The sequence below is a fragment of the Musa acuminata genome, chromosome BXJ3-5 (genome assembly GCF_036884655.1).
Source record: "Musa acuminata AAA Group cultivar baxijiao chromosome BXJ3-5, Cavendish_Baxijiao_AAA, whole genome shotgun sequence".
Lineage (NCBI taxonomy): Eukaryota > Viridiplantae > Streptophyta > Magnoliopsida > Zingiberales > Musaceae > Musa > Musa acuminata.
In genome coordinates, this window is record NC_088353.1 from 16,955,888 (window position 1) to 16,981,420 (window position 25,533).

At 38.6% G+C, this 25,533-nt stretch overlaps 1 protein-coding gene across 2 annotated transcripts in view; it reads left to right on the forward strand.

The window, feature by feature from the left end:
* Window positions 1-24,849: 24,849 nt before the first annotated feature.
* The window catches only part of LOC135638340 (zinc finger CCCH domain-containing protein 4-like), a 38,601-nt gene continuing 37,917 nt past the window's right edge, over window positions 24,850-25,533 (forward strand). For both annotated transcript variants that reach the window (XM_065151439.1, XM_065151440.1), the window contains exon 1: window positions 24,850-25,070. In XM_065151439.1, coding sequence (XP_065007511.1) covers window positions 24,860-25,070 — 211 coding nt within the window. In that variant the 5' untranslated portion in view covers window positions 24,850-24,859. The remainder of the gene's footprint in view (window positions 25,071-25,533) is intronic.

Genomic DNA, 25,533 nt, shown 5'->3' on the forward strand with positions numbered 1-25,533 from the left:
GTCTTGTGTCCAAATTTACAACAAAAGTTGCATTTGGCTTGGTGTTGAACATGTAAGATTGGGCCTTTTATAAAGGTGGTTGGATTTAGGTGAGGACTTCTCACAAATCCAATTCCACTCCTTTTTGGAATGTGACCCTTGTTTGCAAGGATTATGTTCAATGACTTGCTACCAACCTCGAATTTCTTTAAGGTGTCCTTAAGTAGCAGGTTTTCTTTTTGGAGAGTTTCTAGATCATGGCATTTGATACATGAATTTAAACTATCATGATATTTAGTTTTTAACTTATCAAAATCACAAGTAAGACTATCATGCTCCTTTTTTAGCAATTTATATTTTCTATTGATAATCTTGCATTTATCAAATAAGTCATGGAAGGCATTTAATAATTCATCGAAAGATAAATCTGCATCTAATAAATTTGTTACCTCCTCTCCGATGGCCATTAAGGCGTAATGAGCAACTTGCTCGGTGTTGGACTCCTCTTCTTCGGACGCGCTCGAATCATCCCATGTTGCTTTGAGCGCCTTCTTCTTTGTTGTTCTCTTTTTGGCTTGGGGACAATCACACTTGTAGTGTCCCGGCTTTTTGCACTCATAGCAAATAACTTGGTCCTTCTTGGGTTCAAGTTTATTTTTAGTGTCATTCTTAAACTTGTTTCTTTTAATGAATTTTTAAAATTTTCTTGTTAGAAGTGTCAAGTCATCGTTACAGTCCTCATCACTTGAGTTTTCTTTCAAGTGGTCTTCCAAAGTTCTAAGTGTCATATCCTTCCTGTTCTTTGGAAGGATGTCTTCTTGCTCTTCATGAGCTTTGCAAGTCATCTCGTAGGTCATTAATGACCCAATTAGTTCTTCAAGAGGGAAGTTGTTTAGATCTTTTGCCTCTTGAATAGCAGTGACTTTAGGATCCCAACTCTTAGGAAGGGATCTTAGAATCTTATTTACGAGCTCAAAATCCGAAAAACTTTTTCCGAATCCTTTTAGACTGTTGACGACATCCGTGAAACGGTTAAACATGTCGCCAATAGTCTCACTTGGTTTCATCCGGAAAAGTTCGAAAGAGTGTAACAAAAGATTGATTTTTGACTCTTTCACTCTACTTGTGCCTTCATGAGTCACTTCGAGTGTGTGCCAAATATCAAATGCAGTTTCACAAATCGAAACACGATTAAACTCGTTTTTATCAAGTGCGCAAAATAAGGCATTCATAGCCTTTGCATTAAGAGCAAAAGCCTTCTTCTCCAAATCATTCCAATCGATCATTGGAAGAGAAGACTTTGAAAAACCATTCTCTACAAGATTCCAAAGTTCAACGTCCGTAGAAATAAGAAAAATCCTCATTCGGGTCTTCCAATAGGTGTAGTCCGTCCCATTAAACTGTTGAATCTCGGATTTTGATGATGAAGTCAATTGTCATTTGTTATCTAATCTATGTGTTGAGATAAGTGTGCAGGATTAACTACGATGAGAGTAAGACAAGCAGCAGGTGTTGCGCCGGAGTCAAGATCATGATCACGTTGGGAGTTCGAGAGTTCGACGGAAGTTCGGACGGTCGTCGGAGGTTCAGCGAGAACAGATCCGAGAAGTCCAGAAGCTTGCCAAGCGAAGCTCGTCGGAACTCACCAAGTGGATCGTCGCAAAGTCCAGGAGTATGCCGGATGTCCGCAGAAGGATCACCGAGGGTTTATCGGATGATCGACGGAAGTTGGCCGGAAACTCGCCGGAAGAAGCAATTGACGCATCGGAGCAAAGCTGCAGAAGTTGTCTTAGAGTTAATCGTAGTTAGCACGATGATTAAGCTTGAAAATGGGAGGTGATCCCATTAGCTTAATCTTGGGGCAATTGGGCCCCTGAAAAGATTCAAATTGGGCCGAATGGAGCGAACCATTCGGACCCTGATTGCACCAGGCGGTGCAACCGCCTAGGCCAGGAGGTGCAACCGCCAGGGCTGCGAGGCTGGGCGGTGCAACCGCCCCAGCCAGGAGGTGCAACCGCCAGGGCTGCGAGGCTGGACGGTGCAACCGCCCCAACCAAGAGGTGCAACCGCCCAGAGCTCAGTCTTCGAGCTAGACTGGGCGGTGCAACCTCCTCTGTCAAGAGGTAGCACCGCCAGAGCTCAAGTTTCAAGCTCTGCCAGGCGGTGCAACCACCGAGCTCAGTCTTCGAGCTCTGGCAGAGAGGTGCATCAGCCTGAGCTCAGTCTCGAGCTCTGCCAGGTGATGCAACCACCGAGCTCAGTCTTCGAGCTCTAGCAGAGAGGTGCATCAGCCTGAGCTCAGTTTCGAGCTCTGCCAGGTGATGCAACCACCGAGCTCAGACTTCGAGCTCTGCCAGGCGGTGCAACCACCGAGCTCAGTCTTCGAGCTCTGCCAGGCGGTGCAACCATCGAGCTCAGTCTTCGAGCTCTGGCAGAGAGGTGCAATCGCCTGAGCTCAGTCGTCGAGCTCTGCCAGGCGATGCCACCTCTCCAGTCAAGAGGTGCAACCGCCTGATCCCAGAATTCTGGGATTTGATCGATTTAATCGTTTTGAGCTCCAAATTTGAACTGGGTTGGGGCCTATAAATACCCCACCCATTCAGCACTGAAAAGATACAGATCCACACCGAATTCTTGATCTTTTCAGTGATTCTAAGAGCTCAAATTTGTGTAAAGTCCTAAAGTTCTCCTCCTTCTGTTCTTCAAGTTTTGAGTTGTAAAGAGAGGAGAGAAAGGATCTGTAAAGGTTGTCTCCTGAGCCTGTCAAAAGGAGAGAAACTGTAAAAGGGCAGTTAGCCTTCGCCCATTGAAGGAAGGCAGCTAGTTGACGTCGGTGACCTCGTCGGAGGAGGAAGCCAAAAGTGGAGTAGGTCAAGACTGACCGAACCACTCTAAATCTCTGGTTTGCTTTTACCTTGAGCACTTTATCATTACTGCAAACCTCCTACATTGCTACTGCCCTCTGCGCCTTTACGAACGAGTTTCTAAACTCTGATCTTTCAGAATCTGCATTCAAACGTAAATCGTGTTTTCGTACGATCTTCACACTGCGGTTTACGCTTACATTCGGATTCCATTTATAACTGCAAATTGCTTTCTACGTAAAACGCTTTTCAAGGTTCAAAACTGCTTTTAGACGCAAAACTACATTTAGACGTAAAATTACGTTTAGACGTAAAACTACGTTTAGACGCAAAACTGCATTTAGACGTAAAACTGCGTTTAGACGCAAAATTGCGTTTAGACGCAAAACTGCGTTTAGACGCAAAACTGCGTTTTGACGTAAAACTGCGTTTTGACGTAAAACTGCGTTTGAACGTAAAACTGCGTTTAGACGTAAAACTGCGTTTAGACGCAAACTGCGCTTAGACGCAAACTGTGCTTAGACGCAAACTGCGCTTAGACGCAAACTGTGTTTAGACGCAAACTGCGCTTAGACGCAAAACTGCGCTTAGACATAAACTGCACTGTGATTCTGCTTTTATATCGAAATCATTTTTTATCGGACGAACGCAGCTTTAGCTTTTAAATTGCTGTAAGATTTCCGCTGCACTAATTCACCCCCCCCCCCCCCCTCTTAGTGCTCTCGATCCTAACAATTGGTATCAGAGCCCGGTTAACTCTCAAAAGGATTAAAACCCAAGAGAGATGGCTTACGCCGGAAACCAAGAGGGTCATTCTATTACACGTCCACCCATGTTTAATGGGACGGACTACACCTACTGGAAGACCCGAATGAGGATCTTTCTTATTTCTATGGATTTTGAATTATGGAATCTTGTCGAGAATGGTTTTTCAAAGTCTTCTCTTCCAATGATCGATTGGAATGAGTTGGAAAAGAAGGCTTTCGCTCTTAATGCAAAGGCTATGAATGCCTTATTTTGCGCACTTGATAAAAACGAGTTTAATCGTATTTTAACTTGCGAAACTGCATTTGATATTTGGCACACACTTGAAGTGACCCACGAGGGCACAAGTAGAGTGAAAGAGTCAAAAATCAATCTGTTGCTGCATTCTTTTGAACTTTTCCGAATGAAACCGAGTGAAACCATTGGCGACATGTTTACCCGTTTCACGGATGTCGTCAACAGTCTAAAAGGACTCGGAAAAAGTTTTTCGGATTTTGAACTCGTAAATAAAATACTAAGATCCCTTCCTAAAAGTTGGGATCCTAAAGTCACTGCCATTCAAGAGGCAAAAGATCTGCGCAACTTCCCTCTTGAAGAACTAATCGGGTCATTAATGACCTACGAAATGACTTGCAAAGCTCATGAAGAGCAAGAAGACATCCTTCCAAAGAACAGGAAGGATATGGCACTTAAAACTTCTGAATGCCACTTGAGAGAAAACTCAAGTGATGAGGACTGTGATGATGACTTGGCACTTTTGACAAGAAAGTTTAAGAAATTCTTCAAAAGAAACAAGTTTAAAAACGATGTGAAAAATAAACTTGAACCCAAGAAGGACCAAGTGATCTGCTACGAATGTAAAAAGCCGGGACACTACAAGAATGATTGTCCCCAAGTCAAAAGAAGAACATCAAAGAAGAAGGCTCTTCAAGCAACATGGGATGACTCAAGCGCATCTGAAGAAGAGGAGTCCAACACCGAGCAAGTTGCTCATTACGCCTTAATGGCCATCGGAGAGGAGGTAACGGATTTATTAGATGCTGATTTATCTTTCGAGGAATTATTAAATGTCTTCCATGATTTATTTGATGAATGCAAAGTTATAAATAGAAAATACAAGTTGCTAAAAAAGGTACATGATAGTCTTACTTGTGATTTTAATAAGTTAAAAATCGAATATCATGATAGTTTAAATTCATGTATAAAATGTCATGATCTAGAAATCTGTCAAAAAGAAAACTTGCTACTTAAGGACACCTTGAAGAAATTCGAGGTTGGTAGCAAGTCATTAAACATGATCCTTACAAACAAGGGTCATGCTCCCAAAAGAAGTGGGATTGGATTTGTGAGGAGTCCTCACCAAAATCCAACTACCTTTGTAAAAGGCCCCATCTTACATGTTAGAAGCAAATGCAACTTTTGTTGCAAGTTTGGTCACAAGACACATTATTGTCCATTCAGGAAATGGAGTCCAAACAAATTGATATGGGTTCCTAAAGGAACCATGACAAATTCTATGCAACATGATAAAAAATGTAGATCTATTTGTGAGGAACCCAAAAGCAAATGGGTACCTAAACATCATCCTTTCTTGTAGAAAACTAAACCATCGCAAGCTAGGAGCAAGAGATGGTACCTTGACAGTGGATGCTCAAGGCATATGACCGGAGATTCATCCCAATTCTCTAAGCTCTCTAGCATAAACGAAGGATATGTCACCTTCGGAGACAACAACAATGGTAAAATCATTGGCAAAGGAACCATAGGTAACAAATCCAACTTTTCTATTGAAGATGTTTTGCTAGTTGATGGTCTAAAACATAACCTCCTAAGCATTAGTCAATTATGTGATAAAGGATATATCATCAAATTTGAATCTAATGCTTGCGTCATTGAAAAACCTCACAAAAACATATCTATGATTGCATTAAAACAAAATAACGTATACACTATTGACATCGATGATTTATGTAATGAAACATGTTTTTCTGCTTTAAATGAGAATGCTTGGATATGGCACAGAAGATTAGGTCATGCTAGCATGAAGCTAATCACTCAAATATCATCCAAAGAACTTGTAAGAGGAATTCCTCATATCAAGTTCATCAAAGATAATGTATGTGATGCCTGCCAATTAGGTAAACAAATTAAGAGTAGCTTCAAATCTAAAAATCAAGTAAGCACCTCTAGGCCCTTACAATTGATCCATATGGACTTGTTCGGACCCATCTCCACATCAAGCCTAGGAGGTAGCAAATACGCTTTCGTCATCATAGATGACTATAGCAGATACACATGGACTTACTTTTTAAAACAGAAAAGTGAATGCCTTAGATCTTTTACCAAGTTTTGCAAACTCGTTCAGAATGAGAAAGGTTCTATGATTTCGTCAATTAGAAGTGATCATGGTGGTGAATTTCAAAACCATGATTTCCAAGAATTTTGTGAACTCAATGGATACAACCATAATTTCTCTACTCCTAGAAACCCTCAACAAAATGGAGTTGTAGAAAGAAAAAATCGAAATTTACAAGAAATGGCAAGAACCATGTTAAATGAACATAACCTACCCAAATATTTTTGGGCCGAAGCCGTAAATACTGCATGCTATATCTTAAATAGAGTTCTAGTGAGACCTCTACTAACCAAAACTCCCTATGAGTTATGGAACAATAAAAAACCCAACGTTTCATATTTCAAAGTCTTTGGGTGTAAGTGTTTTATCTTGAATGAAAAAGACAACTTAGGAAAATTTGATGCTAAATCCGATGAAGGAATCTTTCTTGGTTATTCTACAGTTTCTAAAGCCTTTCGTATCTTTAATAAAAGAACTCTAATTATTGAAGAATCCATTCATGTTGTTTTCAATGAGACTTCTGAACTCACGAAAAATGATCTTGACGATGATGTTAATTTTGATTCTTTAAATTTAAACGAGACCCCGTCTCTAACTAGCAACTTGGATGCATCCACTTCTCAGATTTCCTTACCCAAGGATTGGAAGTATATAGATGCTCATCCTAAGGAGCTAATCTTAGGAGACACATCAAAGGGAGTTCAAACACGATCTTCTCTTAAAACCTTTTGTGCAAATACCGCCTTTCTCTCCCAAATTGAACCCAAATGCGTTGATGAAGCCATGAAAGATGATTCATGGATTATCGCAATGCAAGATGAATTAAATCAATTTGAAAGAAATGGAGTGTGGAAGCTTGTTCCTAGGCCAAATGACCATCTAGTTATTGGTACTAAATGGGTCTTCAGAAACAAGCAAAATGAAAATGGTATCGTGGTTAGAAACAAGGCTAGATTAGTGGCCAAAGGTTTCAACCAAGAAGAAGGTATCGATTACGAAGAAACCTTCGCTCCTGTGGCACGATTGGAAGCCATAAGGATGCTCCTTGCCTACGCTAGCAGTAATAATTTTAAGTTGTTTCAAATGGATGTTAAAAGCGCCTTTCTTAATGGCTTTATTTCCGAAGAAGTCTATGTTGAACAACCTCCTGGATTTGAAAATAATAGTCTCCCTAATCATGTGTTTAGATTAACTAAAGCTCTCTATGGTTTAAAACAAGCTCCTAGGGCTTGGTATGAGAGACTTAGTTCTTTTCTTATTGAAAATAATTTCATAAAAGGCAAGGTTGATACTACATTATTCATCAAGAACTTTGAAAACAATTTTCTCATTGTTCAAATTTATGTTGATGATATTATCTTTGGTTCTACAAATGAATCTCTTTGTGAATCCTTTGCGAAAACTATGAGTCATGAATTCGAAATGAGTCTAATGGGAGAGTTAACATTCTTCTTAGGCCTACAAATCAAACAACTAAGCAATGGCATCTTTATTAGTCAAACCAAATATGCTGTGAGTTTGCTGAAGAAGTTCAAAATGAATAATTCAAAAGCCATTGACACTCCTATGAGCACCTCCACTAAGTTAGAAATTGATGAGAATGGAGAAAGCTTCGATCAAAAAACCTATAGGGGTATGATAGGAAGTTTACTTTACCTCACTGCCACCAGACCAGACATCATGTTCAGTGTAGGACTTTGTGCTAGATTTCAATCAGACCCTAAGATATCTCATCTCAAAGCAGTCAAAAGAATACTCATATATCTTAATGGAACTACCAATCTAGGATTATGGTACCCAAAATCAGAAAATTTTGAATTAACAGCTTATGCTGATGCGGACTTCGCTGGCTGTAGACTAGACAGAAAAAGCACATCAGGATCATGTCAATTTTTAGGACATGCCCTTGTATCCTGGTCATCTAAGAAACAAAACTCGGTTGCTCTATCAACAACCGAAGCTGAATACATTGCAGCAAGTGCATGCTGTGCACAAGTTGTATGGATGAAAAACACTTTAGAAGATTACAAAGTGAATCTTAAAGATATTCCCATTAAATGTGATAACACGAGTGCAATATGCTTAACTAAAAATCCTATACAACACTCAAGAACAAAACACATTGATATTAGACATCACTTTATACGAGATCATGTCACTAATCATGTTGTAACCATAGAGTTTATTGATACCAAACATCAACTAGCTGATATCTTCACAAAACCCCTATGTGAAGAACAATTTGATTACATAAGAAGAGAATTAGGAATGTTGATGTGTCCGAATACTTAAAAAATTATTATTTTTCGGATGTTATTACTATTACATGCATTGACATCGCATGTTGCAAATTATGTGACAAATATTTTTAACCAAATGCATGTAAGAAGTTCATTTTTTGGTTTGTATGCTAAAAATGGGATTTTCCTGTACACTCTTATGAAAACTTTTTGAAAAATGACTTTCCTCCTTCAAGCAACAAACAATAAAGAGATATTCAAAGTATTATATGTGTCATGACTTCCTTTATGTGCTTGATAATGCTATCATGCTTTTTGTTGATGACAAAGGGGGAGAAACATATGAATTGATAAACACTATGTCATAGCTGAACTGCCATAATCATGTCTATGTCATAGTTGCAAATACTTGAGTGATGCTATAAACAATGTTATAGTTATGCCATCCTTGCATCACCAAGAGATATGTGAACATGTGCTATAGTTTGCATCATGTCTTGATTTGATATTCTATATTGTGAAGAAAATGCAAACTTGCTAGAAAATCTCAAATGTGTGCATCATGTAAAAAGTCCTTCGTAGCTTTATATGATTACATGATGAATAGTTACAAACACTATCATACAAACTTGATGATGTATGTCATGCCTTGACATCATTCTTGAAGAGATACATCATGATGGGCATCATGATGGGAGCATTGATAAGTTTAACTGATCTAACTTATCAATACGTCACTTGAATTCTTTGGTCTTGAATTCAAGGTTGACTTATCTCAACTATGGCATATAGATAGGGGGAGTTAAGGACAACTCCTTTATCAATTGATTGTCATCATCAAAAAGGGGGAGATTGTTGAATCTCGGATTTTGATGATGAAGTCAATTGTCATTTGTTATCTAATCTATGTGTTGAGATAAGTGTGCAGGATTAACTACGATGAGAGTAAGACAAGCAGCAGGTGTTGCGCCGGAGTCAAGATCATGATCACGTTGGGAGTTCGAGAGTTCGACGGAAGTTCGGACGGTCATCGGAGGTTCAGCGAGAACAGATCCGAGAAGTCCAGAAGCTTGCCAAGCGAAGCTCGTCGGAACTCGCCAAGTGGATCGTCGCAAAGTCCAAGAGTATGCCGGATGTCCGCAGAAGGATCACCGAGGATTTATCGGATGATCGACGGAAGTTGGCCGGAAACTCGCCGGAAGAAGCGATTGACGCATCGGAGCAAAGCTGCAGAAGTTGTCTTAGAGTTAATCGTAGTTAGCACGATGATTAAGCTTGAAAATGGGAGGTGATCCCATTAGCTTAATCTTGGGGCAATTGGGCCCCTGAAAAGATTCAAATTGGGCCGAATGGAGCGAACCATTCGGACCCTGATTGCACCAGGCGGTGCAACCGCCTAGGCCAGGAGGTGCAACCGCCAGGGCTGCGAGGCTGGGCGGTGCAACCGCCCCAGCCAAGAGGTGCAACCGCCCAGAGCTCAGTCTTCGAGCTAGACTGGGCGGTGCAACCTCCTCTGTCAAGAGGTAGCACCGCCAGAGCTCAAGTTTCGAGCTCTGCCAGGCGGTGCAACCACCGAGCTCAGTCTTCGAGCTCTGGCAGAGAGGTGCATCAGCCTGAGCTCAGTCTCGAGCTCTGCCAGGTGATGCAACCACCGAGCTCAGTCTTCGAGCTCTGGCAGAGAGGTGCATCAGCCTGAGCTCAGTTTCGAGCTCTGCCAGGTGATGCAACCACCGATCTCAGACTTCGAGCTCTGCCAGGCGGTGCAACCACCGAGCTCAGTCTTCGAGCTCTGCCAGGCGGTGCAACCATCGAGCTCAGTCTTCGAGCTCTGGCAGAGAGGTGCAATCGCCTGAGCTTAGTCGTCGAGCTCTGCCAGGCAGTGCCACCTCTCCAGTCAAGAGGTGCAACCGCCTGATCCCAGAATTCTGGGATTTGATCGATTTGATCGTTTTGAGCTCCAAATTTGAACTGGGTTGGGGCCTATAAATACCCCACCCATTCAGCACTGAAAAGATACAGATCCACACCGAATTCTTGATCTTTTCAGTGATTCTAAGAGCTCAAATTTGTGTAAAGTCCTAAAGTTCTCCTCCTTCTGTTCTTCAAGTTTTGAGTTGTAAAGAGAGGAGAGAAAGGATCTGTAAAGGTTGTCTCCTGAGCCTGTCAAAAGGAGAGAAACTGTAAAAGGGCAGTTAGCCTTCGCCCATTGAAGGAAGGCAGCTAGTTGACGTCGGTGACCTCGTCGGAGGAGGAAGCCAAAAGTGGAGTAGGTCAAGACTGACCGAACCACTCTAAATCTCTGGTTTGCTTTTACCTTGAGCACTTTATCATTACTGCAAACCTCCTACATTGCTACTGCCCTCTGCGCCTTTACGAACGAGTTTCTAAGCTCTGATCTTTCAGAATCTGCATTCAAACGTAAATCGTGTTTTCGTACGATCTTCACACTGCGGTTTACGCTTACATTCGGATTCCATTTATAACTGCAAATTGCTTTCTACGTAAAACGCTTTTCAAGGTTCAAAACTGCTTTTAGATGCAAAACTACATTTAGACGTAAAATTACGTTTAGACGTAAAACTGCGTTTAGACGCAAAACTGCGTTTAGACGTAAAACTGCGTTTAGACGTAAAACTACGTTTAGACGCAAAACTGCGTTTAGACGCAAAACTGCGTTTAGACGTAAAACTGCGTTTAGATGTAAAACTGCGTTTTGACGTAAAACTACGTTTGAACGTAAAACTGCGTTTAGACGTAAAACTGCGTTTAGACGCAAACTGCGCTTAGACGCAAACTGTGCTTAGATGCAAACTGCGCTTAGACGCAAACTGTGTTTAGACGCAAACTGCGCTTAGACGCAAAACTGCGCTTAGACACAAACTGCACTGTGATTCTGCTTTTATATCGAAATCATTTTTTATCGGACGAACGCAGCTTTAGCTTTTAAATTGCTGTAAGATTTCCGCTGCACTAATTCACCTCCCCCCCCTCTTAGTGCTCTCGATCCTAACATAAACATGGGTGGACGTGTAATAGAATGGCCCTCTTGGTTTCCGGCGTAAGCCATCTCTCTTGGGTTTTAATCCGTTTGAGAGTTAACCGGGCTCTGATACCAATTGTTAGGATTGAGAGCACTAAGGGTGAATTAGTGCAGCGGAACACTTTCTGCGATTAAAACCGAAAGCTGCGTTTGAACGATAAAGACAACTCTGTATGAAAGTTGATACTAAGCAAAGTTATAGTCAATCTATGCAGGCAGTTTGCAGCTATGATGAAAATCAGAATATCAGCGCAAACTGAAATCCGACGTTCATACGAAGAAACATATTTACGTCTAAGTGTCGATTCGTAAATCACTTGATTAGATAAGACGCAATTTAAGCAGAAGTATAAAGGCAGTGTGCTGCTATTGTACAACTCAAAACGTAAATGCAATCTGCAATAAGATCATCATGTGAAAAAGCAGATTTACGTCTAAACGCATATTTACGTCTAAATGCAGATTTACGTCTGAACCTTGAAACTCGTTCATAAAATCACAGAGGGTAGTAAGCTATTGAAAAGTTTGCAGTAAAGATAAAATGCTCAAGGGAAATGCAAACCGAGATTTAGAGTGGTTCGGTCAATCTTGACCTACTCCACTTTTGGCTTCCTCCACCGATGAGGTCACCGACGTCAACTAGAGACCTTCCTTCAATAGGCGAAGGCCAACCACCCTCTTACAGATTCACTCCTTTTGGCGGGCTTAGGAGACAACCCTTACAGAAGTTTTCTCTCCTCTCTTTACACTCCTCTCTTTACAACTCAAACTTTGAAGAACAGAAAGAGGAGAACTAACAGTTTTGAGCTCTAAGAATCACAGAAAGATAGCAAGATTTCGAGTGTGTGTTCTGTGCTTTCAGTGTTGAATGGGTGGGGTATTTATAGGCCCCAACCCAGTTCAAATTTGGAGCTCAAATCTGTCAATTCCCGGAATTCCGGGATCAGGCGGTTGCACCTCCTGACTGGGGCGGTTGCACCGCCTGGCAGAGCTCGAAGACTGAGCCTCTGGGCGGTGCCACCTCTGTCAGGGGCGGTTGCACCTCTCTGCCAGAGCTCGAAGACCGAGCTTAAGCGGTTGCACCGCCTGACTGGAGAGGTTGCACCACCTGGCAGAGCTCGAAACTTGAGCTCTGGCGGTGCTACCTCTTGACATAAGAGGTTGTACCGCCCAGTCTCGCTCGGAGACTGAGCCCGGGCGGTGCTACCTCCCTACCTGGGCGGTTGCACCTCCCACAGCAACCTGGGTCCGAATGGGTTGATCCATTCGGCCCAATTTGAGTTCTTCAGGGGCCCAATTGCCCCAAGATTAAGCTAATGGGACTACCTCCCATTTCTAACTTAATCAATGTGCTAACTACGATTATTTCCTAAGACAAATTCTGCAGCTTGCTCCGGTGCGTCAATCTCTTCTTCCGGCGAGTTTCCGGCGAACTTCCGTCGATCATCCGACGAACCCTCGATGATGCTCATGCGGACTTCCGGCAAACTCCTGGACTTGCGACGATCCACTTGGCAAGTTCCGATGAGCTCCTTTGGCAAGCTTCTGGACTTCTCGGATTTGTTCCCGCAGAACCTCCGACGGCTGTTCGAACTTCCGTCGAGCTCTCGAACTCCCAACGTGATCATTGTCATGACTCCGGCGCAACTCCTGCTGCATGTCTTACTTTCATCGTAGTCAATCCTGCACACTTATCTCAACACATACATTAGACAACAAATGACAATTGACTTCATCATCAAAATCCAAGATTCAACAGAAATCTCGAAAGACAAGACTTAAAATTTGGTCTTGGACCGTCTACCAACAATGTAATAACTCTTTGAAATCCATTTAAAACCCATTGTGTCTAATTTGAAAAGACATTGATTCTTCCCCTATATATGAAAGTCTTCGTAAACATGAGTAGGCCTTTCACTTTGAGCTACGTAAACTTCTTGAAGCTGAAGAACCTATGCTTAGATAGAAATCTAAAGTTCGTTAGCTAAAATTGGGTGATGCAAATTCTTGTTACTTCTTTTGGTCCCTTCATGCTTCTAGGAGTCATAACTCTATTCTTTCCTTGATGGATTACAATGGTAATATATTAAAAGTGACCAAATTCATGAAGAAGCTGTCAACTATTATAAAAATATATTCAACCCTTTTTGTCTCATAGATGCATTTCACTCCTACGAAGGTTCAAAAACTATCAAATGAATCCAAATTGACTCTTGTGCAACCGATTGCTCCTAAGGAGATTAAGGAGGTTATTCTCAAATCTAACCTAGATAATGCTTCGGGAGTTAATGACTTTAATGCTCATTTTTATATCTCTTGTAGGCATATTATATAGCGAGATGTTATTACAACTATTAATAATTTTTTCATCTTAGGGAAGCTACTTAGGTAAATATCACATCTCTTATTCTTGTCCCTAAGAATAAGAATCCTCAATCTTTTGAGGATTTCAAGTTCTTTCAATTTGTAAAGTTCTCTGTTGGTTCATATCTAAGATTATCTCTAATAAGTTGGCTAAGGTACTCTATGACATTAGCGATGCAAATCAACATGCCTCTTTAAAACAATGATTAATTCATGAAAACATAGCTTTGTGCCACTAGATCATGCATAACTATAATATCAACAAAGGGCCCTCCATGAATAAGTTTGAAAACTAATCTTCATTAGATTTATGACTCTGTACATTGGGACTTTCTCCATTTCTTAGAGCTCTATAGCTTTCTTGCACAGTTTATAAAGTGGATTCAGGCTTGCATTACAAACTCAATGTTTACTATAAATCTAAATGAAAAAAGTGTGGGGTTCTTTAAAGGGAGAAGGAGCCTTAGATGAGGCTATCCCATGGCCCCTTACTTATTTCTAATTGTCATGCAAAATCTTTCTCATTGGTTAAATCAGGTCGTTACCTAATGAAGCATTCATTCATACCAGAATTGTCATATATAATTGGTTATACTCACCTTTCATTTGGGACATCCTATTTTAATTTACAAACGATTCGATCTCGAGGATAAATAGTAGGAAATCTCTTTTTTTCTCTGTGAGATTCCCTAGATAAACTCATTAAGACATCAACACTTTGAAATATGCCTATCGGTATCTCCTCGACACTTTCTTGGGACCCCTCTTATCGACAAAATATTATCATTCTTTGATTGTATTATCCTCCTATAATCCATAGTATGTAGAATTAAAAATGAAATACTTGTTACTTCTCTTATGCTAATTATACCCTATTGATCAAATCAGTTATGATTGGAAAAAAATTATTCTAATATAGTGTGTTCATTTTACTATAATGGTAATTCGTCGATTAGAATAAATAATACCTCGATTCTTATGGAAAGGGGATGACAATAAAAGCCTTCCATAAAGTTGCTTTGCACGACGTCTATAAACTATTACAAGAAGAGAGTCTTGGGATTCGAAGCCTTCAAATCCTAAACCGAGCATGTTTACTTCGGTTCATATGAATAATAGGCTCTAAGAAGGATTCCCTTAAGGTCAAATAGATTGTGGGATGATATTTAACTCGAAACTTTATTTGGACCATCCTAACTCTTAGTGTTTACTCGTGGAGCTTCAAGAATATATTGCAAACAAAGGTACATATTGAATCGATAGTTTTTCATATAATTGAAAATGAGAATGATATTTTTTGTTAGCTTGATCCGTGGTACCCTAAAGGTATCCTAAAACTCTCTTCAAAGAACTATATTGATTATGAATTCATGCTTAACCGTTTAACTGGAGTTTCTAAAATTTACAAGAGTGGAACATATGTTATTGGTCACTCTCACTCGCCGACCTTAATCCCTATTTGGGATGTTCTAGTTAACATTAACACTTTTTCCCGTACTCGAAAAGATTGCATGTTTTGGAAATTGTAACATTCGATGATTTTATTTTTGTATAGCCATGGATGAACTTTCTACTATAGTAGAATGGAGTAATCTTATTTAGTTTAAGAGTAACATACTATGGTATTTTTTCATCTATTAACTTATTTGTTTAAATAAATTGAGTATATTGGATAGACTGAGGAAGTAAAGAATTTGTACTAGTTCTTCCTACTACTTATGCGGTTAAGGATATGAAAGTGTTTATCATTTACTCTTTGAATGCACTTTTTAAGTATGTGTGTGAAGAGCCATTTTGAGTAGATGTAATCTATCTTGAGTCTCTACAGGGATATAATGCAGAATTGGCATGTGTATGCAATCATTGAAATAACGATAGTTTCATAAGTAAATAAAAAACTATCCGTCACAACTATTATCTATCATATGTGGATTAAGAGAAATCGTAGATCTAAATCAAACACCTAAAGATCTCATGATATCATTATCTAAGTTGTTATGCATGATGTAAGAGATTACATATTAAAATCATAACTATAACTTACATTACATCAACTCGGGCCATTGGTGTAAGTTGGATCGCAACCACAAAGGGTATTACTACCATGCATATTCATTATTCTCATAGTGGATTATCTCTAGTTTGCCCCGTGGTTTTTACCCTTCACATTGAAGGGGTTTTCCACGTATATATTGGTGCTTCTATTTGATTGTGTTTCCATTTTATTCCGCTGCATATTATGGTCTTCTAGTATTTGTTCATATACAAAGGTTATTCCTCTTTATATCCCCATCAACTAGTATCAGAGCGGGGTTTTGGTGATTTAATTTTTGTATTTGAACATGGAGGCCAGTAATATTTCTCGCATGATTAGTTTGAATAGAAATAATTGGATAATATGGAAACCAAGAATGGAAGATCTCTTGTATTGCAAAGATTTGTATGGACCTTTGCAAGGGGATAGTGCAAAACCTACAACTATGACATATGATGAGTGGAAGAGGTTAGATCGAAAAACAATTGAGTTTATTAGACAATGGCTTGATGATAGTATCTTTCACCATGTTTCTATTGAAATTTTTGCATATTCTCTTTGGAAAAAATTGGAAAGTCTGTATGAAATAAAAACAGTTGGCAACAAAGCTTTTTTGATCAGAAAACTTGTGAACCTAAAATATAGAGAGGATGCTTCTATTGCTGAGCATTTGAATGAAATACAAAGTATTACTAACCAGTTATCCTCTATGAAAATGTCTCTTGATGATGAGTTGCAGGCATTATTACTTCTCAGTTCATTACTAGAAAGTTGGGAGACACTAGTGGTTTCCCTTAGTAATTCTGCGCCAGATGGTATTGTCATTATAAGTCAAGTAACAAGCAGTTTGTTGAATGAGGAATTGAGAAGAAAGAGTTCGGCAACATCTCAGAATGATTCACAGGCACTTATCTCAGAGAACAGAGGAAGGTCAAAGTCTAGAAGCAGTTCACGTATGGGTAGGAGCAAGTCAAGATCAAGAAAAGATATTGTTTGCTATAACAGTGGTGAGAAAGGACATTATAAGAACCAATGTAAGCAACCTAAGAAGAACAAGAAAAAGGGAAAAGAAGTGGAGTCTACAGAGTCAAAGGATAATACTACAACTACAGTGCAGGGTGGTGATTATTTGATTTTGTCTCCTTCTGATGATATTTTTTCTTGTGTGTGTCAGGATCTTGAGTGAGTGATTGACACAGGTGCTTCTTATCATGCTACACCTCGAAGAGAGTTTTTTGCTACATACAGGTTTGGAAACTTTGGTGTTGTCAAGATGGGCAACTATGGCACAGCAGACATCATTGGCATAGGTGATATCCATTTAAAGACCAACCTTGGCTGCAAGTTAGTACTTAAGGATGTGAGGCATGTGGTTGACTTGAGGCTGAATTTAATTTCAGTTGGAAGACTAGATGATAAAGAGTATGAAAGCAGATTTCACAGAGGGCAATGGAAGCTCAGTAAAGGTTCTCTTGTTATAGCTAGTGGAAAGAAATTTAATACTTTGTACAGGTTGCAGGCTAAAGCTTATGGTGAGCAGTTAAATGCTACAGAGAAAGACTTCAGTATGGAATTGCGGCATAGGCAATTGGGACACATGAGCGAGAAGGGGCTGCAAGCTCTTTCCAAAAGAGAGGTATTACCAGATCTCAAAGGTATAAATCTGAACCCTTGTATTGATTGTTTGGCTGGTAAACAACATAGAGTTTCATTTGCTAGTGTTGATTTGTCTAGAAAAATGCATGCCTTAGATCGTATTTATACAGATGTATGTGGTCCTTTGAGGACAAAAACTCCTGGTGGATCTGTTGATGTTCTTGGTATAAGTGGTACACTTTATTTTGTCACTTTTATAGATGATTTTTCCAGGAAAGTTTGGGCCTATGCTTTGAAGACCAAAGATCAGGTTATTAATGTCTTCAAAGAGTTTCATGCCAGGGTTGAAAGGGAGACAGAAAGGAAATTGAAATACATAAGATCAGATAATGGTGGTGAGTATACAGGATTGTTTAATGACTATTGCAGGTCACATGAGATCCAACATGAGATCACAATTCCTGGTACACCTCAGCACAATGCAATTGCAGAGAGGATGAACCGCACCATTATGGAAAAGATCAGATGTATGCTTTCGCAGGCCAAGCTACCCAAAAGGTTTTGGGATGAGGCTTTGAGGACTACAGTTGATGTGATCAACTTATCACCATGTACAGCCCTAGATGGTGATATTGCAGAGCATGTATAGTCAGGGAAAGATGTTTTCTACAGGCATTTGAGAGTGTTTGGTTGTTGTGCATTTGTACATGTTCCAGATAATGAGAGGTCCAAGCTGGATGGTAGTCTAAAGAATATATTTTTCTTGGTTACTCACATGATCAGTTTGGTTACAGGCTTTGGGATCCAGAAAAGCAGAAGGTGTTCAGGAGCAGAGATGTTTTCTTTGAGGATCAAACCTTTGAGGATTTGAAGAAGAAGGCACCAGCCAAGACTTCTACAGAAGGATTAGCAGATTGTGACCGAGTTATTCCTCCAGTATATCAGGGTGATGGGGGAGATATGCAGGAAAATAGTGTAGAGCCTGATGTTGATTTACCTGCAGGACATGTTGAGCAAGAAGAAGTAGGAGAGCAAGTTCCCGCAGAACCTCAGTTGAGAAGATCTTCTAGACAACGTCAACCTTCCAGAAGATACTCTACAGATGAGTATGTGATGCTTACTGATGTAGGTGAACCAGAGAGTTACCAGGAAGCAGTTGAGAGTGAGCAGAAAGAGAAGTGGTTAGTTGCTATGCAGGAAGAGATGGATGCTCTTCAGAAGAACCACACTTATGATTTGGTGCTGCTACTAAATGGAATGAAGGCCTCAAGAATATTGTTCTCAACCAAAGTACAAGTGGGTTTTTAGGTTGAAGACTCAAGAATATTGTTCTCAACCAAAGTACAAAGCTAGATTGGTTGTGAAAGGCTTTGGTCAAAAGAAAGGTATTGACTTTGAAGAGATATTTTCTCCTGTTGTTAAAATGTCTTCTATTTGTGTTGCTCTTGGTATTGCTGCTAGCCAGGACTTGGAGGTTAAGCAATTAGATGTGAAGGCAACTTTCCTTCATGGTGATTTGGAGGAGGAAATTTATATGGAGCAACCAGAAGGCTTCAAAGTCAAAGGTAAAGATAATTTTGTCTGCAAGTTGAAGAAGAGCTTGTATGGGCTAAAGCAAGCTCCAAGACAGTGGTACAGAAAGTTTGATTCATTTATGACAGAAAATGGATACAAAAGAACGGCTTCAGATCATTGTGTGTACACCAAATGGTTTGGTGAGGATTTTATTATTCTCTTACTTTATGTTAATGACATGCTTATTCTTGGGAAAGATATGTCTAAAATTGATAGGTTGAAGAAGGAACTGAGTGAGTCTTTTGCAATGAAGGACCTGGGGCCAGCAAAGCAAATACTAGGCATGCAGATTTCTCGTGACAGGAAAAACAAGAAGATTTGGTTGTCATAGGAGAAATACATCGAGAAGGTATTGGAAAGATTCTGAGCAACGCAAAACCAGTTGGTTCTCCTCTTGCAGGTCACTTCAAGTTGTGCTCAGAACAGAGTCCGTCAAGTGATGATGAGAAGGAGAAAATGCAAAAGGTTCCTTATGCTTCAGTAGTTGAAAGTTTAATGTATGCAATGGTATGTACGAGGCCAGACATCGCATATACAGTGGGTGTTACTAGCAGATTTCTTGCAAATCTAGGCAAAGAGCACTGGGCAACAGTGAAGTGGATTTTTAGATATCTCAGAGGGAGCTCTAAGGTTTGTTTAAGCTTTGGAGGTGGATCACTTGTGTTGACAGGTTACACAGATGCAGATATAGCAAGAGATATAGATACGAGAAAGTCTACTTCAGGTTATGTACTTACTTTTGCAGGGGGAGTTGTGTCATGGCAATCCAGGTTACAAAGGTGTATTGCTCTCTCCACCATAGAAGCAGAATATATTGCTGCTATAGAGGTATGCAAAGAAATGTTATGGATGAAAGAATTCTTACAAGAATTGGAGTTGAAACAGAAAAATTATATGGTGCATTATGATAGCCAGAGTGCCATCCATTTGTGTAAGAACCCAATGTTTCATTCCAAGTCAAAGCATATAGATGTCAGATACCACTGGATTCGAAATGTATTTGAAGAGAAGCAGTTGCAACTTCAGAAAATTCATACAGATGACAACGGAGCAGACATGTTGACGAAGATCTTACCAAAAGAAAGATAGGAGATATGCCGACAGCTGGTCGGCATGGCTTCACATTGAGGAGTCATGGGACAACCTCCCTTATGGGCTGAAGGGGGAGGTTGTTGGGCTGATAGCCCATATTCAGCCCATGTGGGCTAGGGCAGCCCACAACCCACACCCCCTCTTAACCTAACCCTAATTAAGATTAGGGGGTGTGCTAGCTGTGTTTTAGAAGCAGAAAAAGGCTATAAAAAGGCAGCAACGAGGCAGATCTTGAGGGCCACGAGATTCCAAAGAGAAGAAGGAGAACAAGGCAGAAAAGGAAGAGAAAGAAAGGGAAGAAGATAAGGACAACGCAGAGAGACTGTTCTAAATCATCTAGCAGTGTTCTCATCTCAGGTTAGATCAAATCTACAGTAGACTCTTGCTGTGATTACTTGGGGAGGTTTTAGATATTGTGGGCAGTGACGTGATCCTTGTATCCCAGTTCTTCTCTTGTGATTGTTGCTAGGGTTTTGGGCAAGAGATTGAGATTTGTATATTCATTATTCTCATAGTGGATTATCTCTAGTTTGCCCCGTGGGTTTTACCCTTCACATTGAAGGGGTTTTCCACGTATATCTTGGTGTTTCTGTTTGATTGTGTTTCCATTTTATTCCACTACGTATTATGATCTTCTAGTATTTGTTCATATACAAAGGTTATTCCTCTTTATATCCCCATCAGGAATATTTGATTCACAATTTGATATGGATATACTTAATATTGCATCGTAATATTATTGGATTACCTTAGAAATTCATTCATTTTTTTTTGGAGTGCTTTAAAACTTTAGATTTCTTTTTTATCTATCAAGAAATTAATTGATCAATCAATTTCCTTATAAATGACAAGATTTTCATGAGTCTTGTATGTGATTTATTTATCTCACTAACTACGAGATTAGTCTCCTCGTGAGATGTATTTGATGCTTTACACGTGATAGTGATTTTTGTATTTTGTAACCGTACTTATGTTTAACACACTTTTTTTCTCCTTAATATTAATATATATATATAATAAAGGTTAAAAAAAAGTTTTAAATAATAGTTCCGATAATCTTGTAAGATAGATTAGTATGCTATGGGTCAACATGGCTCACCAATAAAAGAAAATTTCCTATGAGTGCCTACCAATACAGTTTGGGGCGACATGTACACTGGTATATCAGTATGCTATTTAAATTATACGCTTGGTATACCATGATATAGAATTAAAATGAGATGAGAGATAGAGGCTGTCAACCTTCTTTCTTATTCCACATAAAGCAACATTATTTTTTCTTTTCAGACTTTTTTTTTCTGCCAAATATGCGCTGTCAGTCTTTTTATTCTCTGAACTGATGCCATAAACACGGTCATTTCAATCAAGAAGTTTCTCTATGCTTTGATCTGACCAAGAATTGGAGCAAAATGCATTCAACTCAGTGGAGCTAATTAAGTTCAAATAAGAAGAGAAACATATAACAAAAAGAGATAAATCATATGATCCGAAGCAGATTTTTACCTAAAAATATGCTAAGGAAACTTTTGATATTAAAGAAAGAACGATAGCTTTGTCCACGGTTCAGTTCAAACCGGAATCAAATTAGGTCGATAATTTATTAGTTCTCAATAGAATTGGAACATATTTTGGACAGTTTAATTTTATTTTTTGATTATAGAAAATTGAACTAACGGTTCCAATTCCAACTCGAATCATTAGTTCCATAATTTAAAATAAAAAATTGGTCAAACAAGCTTCACCAACGATCCAGTGATCGATAGTTTGAGGGTTGGAGGAGTAAATAACTAGTTTGCCCATCTAATAGTTATATATTTTCAGGATAATTATTTTATAATTATAAAATATAAAATATTAAATATTAAAAAAATTATCTCTTCCAACAGCTAAATAACAACTAGTTTTGGGGCATTTTGGAGAAGAAAACCCTTTGAAAAATCTATTTACTTACATACCACTCAAACCTTCCTCATATTTGATTAAGCATTCATAATACTCTTTTAAAAAATCTTAAGCTCTCTCACACTCTCTTAAGCACTTTCCCTAATTCCAATGATAAGTGAAAGCTACTACTTCACTAAATCATTCATGCTCAAGGAGAATTTTGAAAGTTCGATCATGATAACCCAAGAAATCCAGTACATCATTATTGAGTTAGAGAAATTCGATATAATGACCAAAACAATCAAGTCAAAGATCTTCAAGTTTCATTTCAGTTCCTTCTAAGTGATCTACAACTGTTGCTCTCAAATTTTCAAATTCAAAGAAGATGGATATGAGACCTTTCGCAAGCATCTTGAGAATAAACACCCAACACAAGAAAAAACCAAATATAGATTTTCAAGTATCTAACTAAAAAAATGATGATGAACTAGTTAGATCTATTTCCGTCGAATATTTATCTTTTAATTTTGGTGAAAAGTCAAACTTATTGATTATTGTGAAAGTAGCTTGAATTATGTTGTCCGATGTATTTCTCATTCTACACTTACTGCATAATCCTTGTAAAAAAAAGAGACTTATAAAATTCCTTTTAAGCTTTTGATAGTCGTTTTTTGCTGATATTAGAAATGATAACTAACAAATGCACTCCTATATAGGTATCATATGTTATTGAAATGATAGTGATTCGACCATGCAAAAAAATTATTGCCTTTGGAGTTTTTAATTAATGACATACTACCGATAACATTTGTATAATGATAAAACTTATTTTAGCATAGTACTAATTGGTATTTTAAAATTGTTTCAATTGATCTTGATAATATATCTACAAATACTACTTCTACTCCTAAATTACAAGAAGTGTGTTAATCGGCTTTTGATGGTTTTCTTTTTTCATACAAGGTATTCTTGTCATGTTTTAAATTTATATATCTAAGAAGGTTTTAGTTTTCTTGAAACTTTTCTTTCTCCCATTAAGCAGATTATTTTTTTCATCCACAAATAATAAAAGAGTTGACTATATTTTATAAATTAAATGACAAAAAGCCTAAAAGATTTACTAGGGATGTTCCTACCTAATAGAATTCTAATTATGAATTATTTGATGAAAATTTGAATATAAAAAATTATTATGTGATTTATTATAAATAATGTCAGACAAATCAATTATATCCACAACATTGAAATGTTTGTGAAAAAAAATTAGAATCTTTAAAATTTTTTAATGATGCTACTTACACCATATTCAATATTTATTATCTTATTATGCACATATTTTTAATTATTTATATTAATTTTATTAGTGCTTTAAAAGAATATCAACATGATTATGATTTAAATATGATTATCACGGTAATGAAAATAAAATAGATAAATTATTTTCTTGATATTCCGTTGATTTATCTTGCTGTTTTTGTTTTTGATCTTCATACTAGAATAGATGATAGTTTGAGCGATTATTTAAATATTTATTATGAAAGTTTATATATTATTAAAAGTTAATATTGATAACAAAATAGTTAAATAAAAAACTGATCATTAACTTATATGACCATTATAATGCAAATTATATTAGACAACAAACTATATGAACCTTCTTAATGTACGAATCAAGTTAGTAAGAGTAATAGAATAAGAGAGAGATTATTATTATAAATACAAAAAAAAAGGGAATTCTTAGGCTCAAATTCCGAGTTTAAATTTATCTAATAACTTTTTTGAGTTTAATGACAACATTATGGGTATAAAGTTTTTAATTTTTGATTGATGGGCACATTGTACAATTACCTTTTCAATTTTAGCGATGATTACAATGAAAACATTAGTAACTCTGATGTTCATAATAGTTATAGGGTAAGCTTTCAGCATGGGTCACATTCCGGATGAAACTCATTCGAATATGTCTCCAAATTAGTTGAAGTTTAAACATATATTAATAATTAGACCAAGATGAAATGAAAAAAATAGATTGTCCAGTATCAACCAAGGGAACGGTCCAAACAACTAAACATTAAAATTAATTTTTATATTATTAAACTCATTATACATTCAAATGTCATAATAGTAGAAATAAAATTTTAAATTTGTAATGTTTTAAATATATTTTTAATTAAAAATGAAAAAAATAACTATTCGAACTGAAACTGGCCCAATTCGGTTCGTTCCCGTTCCAAATTTGAAGTAACTGGAACCACCGGGTCAGGTCTGGTGGGAAGGCCCAATTCCAAAATCTTTGACGTCCAAAGCTTTTGCTGTCGGCCCCACTCTCACCTGCCGCGCGCTATTGGCGAGAACGACGGTATCTACGTGGGAAACGCTTGTTGGCTCCCCGCTTCATCCAATCATGAGATTGAAATGAAATTAATCGAGGGTAAATCACTAGAGTTTAGGACAACTATTGTTACGAAGCAGCATCTCTGCTGCTCCAAAGTGCCAAAGCCAACTCTCAAACCTTAACGTGCTCCGTGAGTCGGAAAGTTAGGAGCGGTGCTCATGTTACAGGACTCACGAACGACCACAGGCACGGGCGTCACAGGTGGTGCCCATCAAGCAAGCGAGGGATACGTTGCAGTCGCCGGCGACTCGCCACATCCCCAGCCGTATCTCTATCGAAACATTTATCTTAACAAGTTTGCTGGCTTGCACATGTACATACTTGTACATAGTATTTAGAAACGAAGATATATTTTAAAATATATAAATATTTAAATATTATAGATAAGATAATTTTTCAATAGAAAGAAGGAGAAGGTGATCCGTGGATGCATAAGAGATAACCAAATCCAATTATAACTTCCATCTAATTTGCAACCACCACACGTCACAGCTCGAATGGTAAGTATTTAAAGATTAATTATATGTCAACATACTTTTGTTCAAGATAACATTAAACGAGAGCTCGGAGGAAACTTACCGCGATGCTTCAAAAGGAAAGGCGGGAGGAAAGTGGCGTAGGAGGTGATGCATCGTTTCGCATCCCCGCCATAAAATATCTTCCCCTGGGCCTTTATGTTTCTGACCTTTTTTACTTCATTTGCTTCGCCTCGAAGAATGGTCAGAAACGGGGAGACCTCCTCGGTGGCGTCGTCGCCGTCTTCCTCCGTCCTAGCCACAGTCACCGATGGCCGTCCGCCGCTCCCGGTGATGGCTTTACGGGACAAGATCGTCGCCAAGATTCTGGGGAATCGGGTGACTCTTATCATCGGTGACACCGGCTGCGGTATAATCTCAATGCCATCTTCTATCGATGATGTATGATCGATCGAACTTTCGTCGTCGGTGTCTTAGGTCTCCTGCCACTGTTCCTTGTTTATATGCTGTTGCAATTCGCCTTTTGTTTCGTAGAATCGCGTCGGTTGAGAGAAAACCTGTGATTCTTTGACTACTGAATGATTACGTTAGAGATGTTTCTTCTTTCTATATAGAAGTTTGATTTCTTAAACCATGGCAATGTGGATGCCATCAATAACATTCCTGCTTGTGTTGACATTGAGTTCTTTGACCGTGGTTTTGAGAAGTAAACGGTAAAGGAAAAGCATGGGGGTTCGGGTTTACATGAGTACCGAAGTGATGTTTGTCGCTTTGGTAACGAGGAGTATTTACTGATCCTACTACAGGGTAGATGCGAGAAAGATTGTTGGTTCAGTCTTTAGGTTTTTGTTTGCTATTGGTTGGGGTAAAGC